The sequence below is a fragment of the Olea europaea genome, chromosome 11 (genome assembly GCF_002742605.1).
Source record: "Olea europaea var. sylvestris chromosome 11, O_europaea_v1, whole genome shotgun sequence".
Lineage (NCBI taxonomy): Eukaryota > Viridiplantae > Streptophyta > Magnoliopsida > Lamiales > Oleaceae > Olea > Olea europaea.
The window spans coordinates 8,984,662-8,992,998 of record NC_036247.1 but is presented as its reverse complement, the minus strand read 5'-3'; the positions used below and the strand labels follow the sequence as shown (position 1 = coordinate 8,992,998).

At 38.6% G+C, this 8,337-nt stretch overlaps 2 protein-coding genes across 2 annotated transcripts; one reads left to right on the top strand and one right to left on the bottom strand.

The window, feature by feature from the left end:
• Positions 1 to 333: 333 nt before the first annotated feature.
• Positions 334 to 1,518, top strand: LOC111403261 (UPF0098 protein CPn_0877/CP_0992/CPj0877/CpB0906). Its single transcript, XM_023031692.1, has 3 exons — positions 334 to 644; positions 778 to 1,084; positions 1,389 to 1,518. The coding sequence occupies exons 1-3, from the start codon at positions 520 to 522 to the stop codon at positions 1,461 to 1,463; spliced, it is 507 nt and encodes a 168-aa protein (XP_022887460.1). The 5' UTR covers positions 334 to 519; the 3' UTR covers positions 1,464 to 1,518.
• A 4,614-nt stretch (positions 1,519 to 6,132) lies between these two features.
• On the bottom strand, positions 6,133 to 7,815 carry LOC111404428. Its single transcript, XM_023033238.1, has 5 exons — positions 7,777 to 7,815; positions 7,295 to 7,693; positions 6,638 to 7,180; positions 6,390 to 6,532; positions 6,133 to 6,301 (listed from the first exon to the last, which is right to left on the bottom strand). The coding sequence occupies exons 1-5, from the start codon at positions 7,813 to 7,815 to the stop codon at positions 6,133 to 6,135; spliced, it is 1,293 nt and encodes a 430-aa protein (XP_022889006.1).
• Between the last annotated feature and the right edge of the window lie 522 nt (positions 7,816 to 8,337).

The window sequence follows — 8,337 nt, the reverse complement described above, 5'->3', positions numbered from 1 at the left end:
AAAAATAAAAACATATTCCTCCCTATTAAAGTAAATATGGTAACGTGATCAAAAATATGAAACTATTTTTCATGAAAAAATATCAATTGAGCGGCACAAAATATAATTTGGATGAAAAAATGACATTTTTCATGAAAAATATTAACAATCAAACGCATTATAATTTCTAAATACCTTGACGTAATTGGAATTTTGATCACGATATCAGAGTTTCGGATCTTGAAACGAATTGTTGATGGATGGTCCGGCGCATTATTCGGGTACATCATACTATCCGCCACATATTTACACACTCCAACTTACGGATTATTCTACTCCCAATCCTAATTGACCAGAACTGTCCACCGCTTTCCACCACATACAACGTGTCATCAAATGGGGAAATTCTATAGCCAGCTCGAAACTTCCTTGGACAAGTGTCTGCGTCGATGACCCATAAAGCCAGAAAAGCAAACTCCCTCCTATATAGAGGAGTAATTCCTGTACTTATCCAGAAAGAAGTCAAAGAAGGCGCAAGAAATGGCAGATCCAAGTCATGAATTCAGGCTCGTATCTCCTCATATAGATCACGAGGGAAGATTGCCTAGGCAGTACACCGGCGAGGGACAAGGCGCCAAGAAGAACATATCGCCACCACTCGAGTGGTACGATCCTTGTTTGGCATCTGCTTGTGATCTGTTTATAATTGGTCATGTGTGTTATTCATTTATTCGTTATTTATAATGAAACAGATTATAGACAATTCATCATATTTTATCTTATTCTTGTCTTCAACAGGTACAACTTGCCAGAAGGGACAAAGAGCTTGGCGTTGGTGGTGGAGGATCTTGATGGAGGGGAACCTGATGGACCAATTGTGCCGTGGGTTCATTGGGTAGTGGTGAATATACCCCCGACATTGAAGGGGTTGCCGGAGGGGTTTTCCGGGAAGGGAGAGGAGTTGGGAGGGGAGTATAGTAAGATTAAGGAAGGGATTCATTATTGGAAGCAACCGGGATGGCGTGGGCCTGTGCTGCCACATCATGGGCATAGATTCGAGTTCAAGCTTTACGCCTTGGACGACGAGCTTCATTTTGGAAATAAGGTACCGGATGAAAATATTTATTTATTTTCAACACCTCATATCATGTATTGATAGTATGAAGATTTAATGATGCAAATTTTAATTAAGAATGAGTGACTGAATTCATTTGTGTGTTTGAATAATATTATTTAGCCAAAGTGATACTATAACACCAGATCCTAATAAATGAGTCATCAATCTTTGTATTTAATTGAATCTAACACAAGTGCGGTCACCTAGTTACTCGTATTTTAAGTGTCACAGTCTCATTGTCCAATGAGAATGGTTTTGATCTATGCTATTGATAGATTGTCGTCTTTTACAGGTGACGAAGGAGAAGATGTTGGAGGCAATTCAAGGACATGTGCTAGGGGAGGCTGTTTTAATGGCCAAATTCTGAGATGGATAAAACTCTTACTCCCTGCAGTTTCTTAATTAGGAGACAACTTGAAATAGTGCCATCTGAAAAAGGATATGTGGAATGGACATCAAGACCCATAGATTGCCAAGAAATGGGAATGCATGAACGTTCATGATCCAATGCTCAAACATATACAGGCACGTAGAATGATGCAGGGAAAGTGCAACAGTAGCAAGCATATAAGACCAACTAAATACATGACACAGCAGTCGTAAGACAATATATAAATGCAGGTGACGTAACTTAGACGTAAGGAGTAACTGTTGCAGGACGAAGGAGGACACGCTGCAGGTCATGAGACCAAGAACATAAACAATAGAGCAGTGACATGAGAACACCAAAATGGCCAGAACTTCACTTACATATGCAACCAGTACCACATAGTCCCGCATAATGTGGTTGAAGCAAAATATCGAACACATGATGGGCATGAAGAATGCATATAAGTTTTGCTCCAATTCAAGTCAATTCAAAAACACAACGAGCATCCCCAACCAACCTAACGACCCAGCATCTAGAAAAACTCCCAACCACGTATAGTAATAACCACAATGAACGGTGCACAAATAAGGCAGTCAATGAGCACAAAAAATGAAGTTCAAATGCGCAAAATAAAGCTTAAAGCAAGGAAGTCACAATCCACACTCCAACATGCACAAAGAATGAAGTAATTGATGCAAAACAAAACTTAAAATTCAAAATCCCCAAATTGAACTGAAAATAGGGCACAAGAGGCCCTTACCCGAGATTGACATGAAGTAAAACCTACACCAAGGTGATGGAATGAGAACCCACACGCAGGTAATGAGGAGTAAAAACACCACGAACGTCGTTAGTGAGGAAAGATTTGAGAAATTAATGGAAGAAATTTTAAAAAAAAATGAATTTAACCCAGTCGCTAGAAAATAAAAAGGCTTGCTATCGCTCGAGCGAACATCGAGCGACAAGCAATCTGCTTCTGTCGCTTGAGCGAGCTGCCAGCGGCAAGCGAGCGACGATTAAATTGTCAAAAATAGCACCAAGTTTTGAAAATTGAAAAATCCAACACCAAGTTTGGAACTTTGAAATGTAGCACCACTTTAGAAACTTTCAAGATTAGTACCATTTACATAAATTTGAATTTTGACCCCAATTTTTTTTATTTAATAGGAAATATACACACGTAGTAAGCCCAATCAAAATGCAATATATCACAAATACGACTTGCTCAATGATTAGAAAATATTTCTCCACACACTGGAACTAAGTACAGATGGAGTAAATTGTGTATGTGACCCCATGTGAAACATGCCACTCATTCCATGCAAGTAAGACTCAAAACCTTAAATTTTGAGAAGAGATAACCAAGTCATCGACGTATGAGTCAACATCCATATGTTTGAAGGTCAAATCCAATGCCACCAGGATCTATAATTCACTGAAATATGGTGTAAAACTGTTCTTTCTCCCCCTGTCATCAAGGACCTTCAAATTATTTATTTATTTATTTTAAATCTTATGTGCAATCCCATCTCCATTAAGCTACTAGGAAGACCCCTATAACGAGCGTTGGGTCGGTGACTCCCAAACAAGTTGGCTTTAGGACACCAGGTTATGAGAAACTCCTCAGACTTAATTGCTCAAGTCAACTAAGCTCCAAAGATAGGTATAAGATGTAATACAATAAATAATATTCTTTTGGATCACTTGGGGATATACCAGAAGTTAGGTCACCTAGTCCAAGATCAATTTAAACCCAATGTCAACTCAATGACAGATGATAGCCATCCCAAGTCTCATACATGCGGTCAAGAGTCACTCATACGGTCCTAGTGTGTGCTGTGCAGATAGAATATGAAGTGACATATACTAAATACTCCACACAGACTCAATATAAGTAATGGGAATTAGAAACTAATCATGTATTGAATGCATATTTGATCTCAAATTGCAAGTCCGAGTGAACAACTTCAATGCAAAAATGACACGTGATGAACAGTCCAAAATATATATATATAAAAACCAAAATGAAAGACAGATGCAAGTGAAAACAAACAAGCAATGCCATGAATGCAGAAATGAATTACTGAAATAAACTAAACATGCATGCATCTATGAAGACGATCAAGGAGGAACACAGATGCCAACAGCCTTACTAAGTGACTTGAACCTCAACCCATCTAGAGGTTTAGTGAACAGATCGACAAGTTGATTTTCAGTAGAGATATGTTCAAGTGACACCACATTGGAGTCAACTAGCTCTCGAATAAAGTGATGACGAATGTCAATATGTTTGGTCCTAGAATGCTGAACAGGATTTTTTGATATGTTGATAGCACTGGTATTATCACATAAAACAGTTATAGTACCCTGATTTATCCCATAGTCACTCAGCATTTGCTTCATTCAAAGCAGTTGAGTGCAACAGCTACCAGCTGCAATGTATTCTGCCTCAGCTGTGAACAAGGAGACTGAGTTTTATTTCTTACTCATCCATAAGACAAGATTAGAACCAACATAGAAACATCCACCCGAGGTATTCTTTCTATTGTCGCATTTCCGGCCCAATCGGCATCAAAATAGCCAGCTAGTTCAAGATTGGACTCTTTGGAATACAAGATCCCATGATTTACTGTCCCATTGATATATCTAATAATACGCCTCATTGTACTTAGATGGGACTCTTTAGGATTAGCTTGAAATCTGGCACATACTCCAACACTAAATGCTATATCAGGTCTACTAGCTGTAAGGTATAGTAAACTCCTTATCATGCTCCTATACACAATCTGATCAACACTTTTTCCTGTAGCGTCATGTCCTAACTTAACACTTGTGCTCATGGGTGTCCTTGTGTGTTTCTTATTGTCCAAATCAAATCTCTTTACAACGTCTTTGGCATATTTTGATTAAGAGATAAACAGTCCACAATCAGTTTGCTTCACTTGAAGACCAAGGAAGTAACTTAGCTTTCCAACCATGCTCATTTCAAATTCTTGTTTCATGCATCCAGCAAATTCAAGAGCAAGGGAGTCAATGGGAGAGCCAAAGATTATGTCATCGACATAGATCTGTGCTATAGTTTTAGTTTCTTCAATATGACTAATGAATAAGGTTCTATCAGCACCACCTCGTGAAAACCCATGCTCAACTAGGTAAGTGGTGAGTCTGTCATACCAAGCTCTAGGAGCTTGTTTCAGACCATACAGTGCTTTATTGAGTTTGTAGACATAATGAGAAAACTTAGGGTCAATGAATGCTTTCGACTGTTCAACATATACCTCTTCTTCTAGTATTCCATTTATGAATGCACTCTTGACATTCATTTGATATAACTTGAACCCTAAGATACAAGCAACCACAATAAGAATGCAAATGGACTCAAGACGAGCAACAGGGGCAAACGTCTCATCAAAATCTATCCCTTCAACCTGAGTGCACCCTTGGACAACTAGTCTAGCCTTATTTCCAGTTATGGTACCTTGGTCATCAGTTTTGTTCTTGAAAATCCACTTAGTAACTATCACATTACAATTATCAGGCCTAGGAACTAGATACCAAACATTATTTTAAACAAATTGATTAAGCTCCTCATGTATGGCATTCACCCAACATTCATCTCTTAGGGCTTCCTCTACTTTCTTAGGTTCAATTTGGGATACATAGCTATTATATGTTAGGTTATTTAGAACTCTCTTTCGTAACATCATAACTTCATCTAAATCCCCAATGATGTTAACCTTAGGATGATTAGATTTGATCCTGGAAGATGGTTCTCTAGGAAGCTTAGATTGATCACAACTTGGTAGACCCTAATCAGAGATGTCTACACCTTTAGAGGAGCGTGGAGATTTTGGAATTGATTTCTCTTTATTTTTAACAGTGGCTTCTTGATCATCACTTAGATCATTTACATCTAGCCCATTTACAGCACTCTCCCCCTCAGCGAAGGCATCATCAACAACAATATTTACAGATTCCATGGCACTCTAAGTACGCAAGTTGTAAACTCGGTAGGCTCTATTGTTCTTAGAATATCCTAGAAAAATCCCATCATCGCTTTTGGAATCAAACTTACCTAGATTTTCTCTATCCCTCAGAATGTAACACTTGCTGCCAAACACACGAAAGTATTTAACAATAGGCTTCTTGTCTTTCCATATCTCATATGGAGTCTTGTCTGTTTTTGATCTCAGGTATACCCTATTTACTATGTGGAAAGCGGTGTTAATAGCTTCACCCCAGAAATGCATTGCTAGATCCTTGTCGTGAAGCATGACCCTAGCTATTTCTTGAAGCACTCTATTCTTTCTCTCAGCAACTACATTTTGCTGTGGAGTGATTGGTGAGGAGAACTCATGCTTAATCCCCTCCTCCAAACAGAAGTTTTCAAGATTGAAGTTTTCAAATTCTTTCCCGTGATCACTTCAAACCCTAGAAATGGAAAGATTTTGTCCAATTTTGAGTCTTTTACATAAGGATTTAACCGGATCACCCGTCTCAGATTTTTCTCTTAACGGTTCAATCCAGGTGTACCTGAAAAAGTCATCTACCACAACTAGAATATATCGTTCGCCTCCTAGGCTCTCCACTCTAGATGGTCCCATTAAATCCATATGGAGAAGCTCTAAGGGTCTATTTGTCAAGATTTTCGAGGTTTGCTTATGGTTTATCCTGAGTTGCTTTCCTCGTTGACACGGGTTGAAAACAGCATGTTCACTTTGATCAATTTAGGTAGACCATCGACAATCTTCTTTTTAACCAATTTAGACAAACTTCTGTACTTAACATGATCGAGCCTTTGATGCCAAAGTTCAGACATATCAATTTTAGCACTACTGCACACATAGTTCGAGTTTGGGCTCTAGTGGCCTTTAGTTAAGTAACATTTTGCCTTTGGATTCTGGATTGGTTGAAACATTAGACCTGTTGGAAGCGGGGACAAATGTGGTCTTAGACGAACTAGATACATAGTCATCACTCTTCACAAATCCTAGACTTTGCTTATTTCCAGCTGGTTTGTTCATTCCTAATAGATCGTCTAGTTTCTTTGTTCCACTCATAAATGACTGCAGTTGAGTACTAGATTTCTCTCACTCATAAGTGAGTGTCGTAACCCTGTTCTCTAATTTCTCATTGACACACTTCAACTCACTGAGATTTTTATATGATACTTGAAGATCATTAGTGATTTTCTCATTCTTTCTCTCAAGCTTGTCTACCTTCTTAAATATGGCTTTATTTACCTTTTTGATCTTGAGACTTTCCTTAAACAGAAGTTGATAAGCCTCATGTATATCCGTCGCATCCTCAGAATCATCACGGGACTTTTTACTCTCTACCTCCTCCTTAACCTTTTCACTCTCCTTATCTAACTTACTCTTGACAGTAGATACAAAAGCCATATAGCCCTTTTCCTCTTCACTACTTGAGGAATCACTTTGATCACTTGAGTTAGAATCATCATCAGTCAAGGACACAACTAATGCCTTGCTCTTTCCCTTCTTTAGATTTTTCTTAAAGTTGGGATATTCATTCCTATAGTGCCCAAATCCCTGACACTTACGACACCTAATCACTTGAGATTTCTTACCAGGGTTCCTAGCAGTTGATTTATCATTCTTCTCTCTTAGAAATTTACTAGGGGCTCCTCTCTTTTTGTCTTGGGGCCATTTCTTGCTCTTTAAGGCTTTACAAAGTAGGCAATCTCCTCGTCTCTAAGAGTTTCCACGTCAGATGACTCAGACTCCTCTTCCCTAACGGTGTTCAAGGCTATGGACTTTTTTCCTCGGTTGTGAAATGGTGAGCTCATAGGTTTGAAGGGATCCTACAAGTTCTTCTATCTTAACTGTGTCCAGGTCCTTGCTTTTTTCAATAGCTATAACTTTAGGTCTAAATCTCTCAGGCAAGGGCCTAAGAACCTTCCTCACAATTTTGGACTCGGGAATTCTCTCACCTAGCTTGAAACTAGAGTTAACAATGCCATTCAATTTGGCATAGTACTCATCAAAAGACTCATCATCCTTTATCCTAATTTCTTCAAACCTTGAGGCCAACATTAGCAACTTAGAATTTTTCACAGTTTTAGTTCCCTCATGCATTATCTCTAGAATGTCCCATACCTCTTTAGCAGTTTCGCACATTAACACTCTCCTAAACTCTTCAGGAGACACAGACATAAATAATGCATGGAGACCTTTACTATTCCAGTTGCAATCAATCAATTCATCCTTAGTCCAAAGGCAAATGTCAGTTGGGGTTACAACACCAAAAACAATTGTGGAAGGAGTTTCCAACCATTTTATACACTCACCCAGACACGTTCATCTAGGGACTTAAGAGAAGCACGCATTCTAACCTTCCAATAGGCATAGTTGCTTCCGTCAAAATACGGAGGTTTAGACAATTATTAACTCATCTAGACAACTATGGGCCAGGACTCGAGATTTGGCTCTGATACTACTTGAAATATCATAGTTCAACCCTATCAACACCTAGAGGGGGGGTGAATAGGTGTCTATACGAAATTTTCTTTTTCAATCAATTAATAATTGCAACACGTCACAAATATTAATTTGTCCAGATCAGTTTACATGCTTTACTATCCTATGTTTGAATATCGATAATAAATTAATGGCAGAAAAGTAAATAACGCAATTGTTTATTGACGGAGAAATTTCAAGGTGGGTAAAACTCCGAGCCCAAGCCAGTAGGAATTTACTATAAACGAAAATACAACTTACAATCTGCCAGACTCAACCTACACTGATTTTTCTGACCTCTTGACTATAATTTCCTCAAAGCCTTCTTGGAATGCGTGATCCTACACCAACTCTCGGCTCCTAGCCTTCCTAGATTGCGTGCTACACCAATT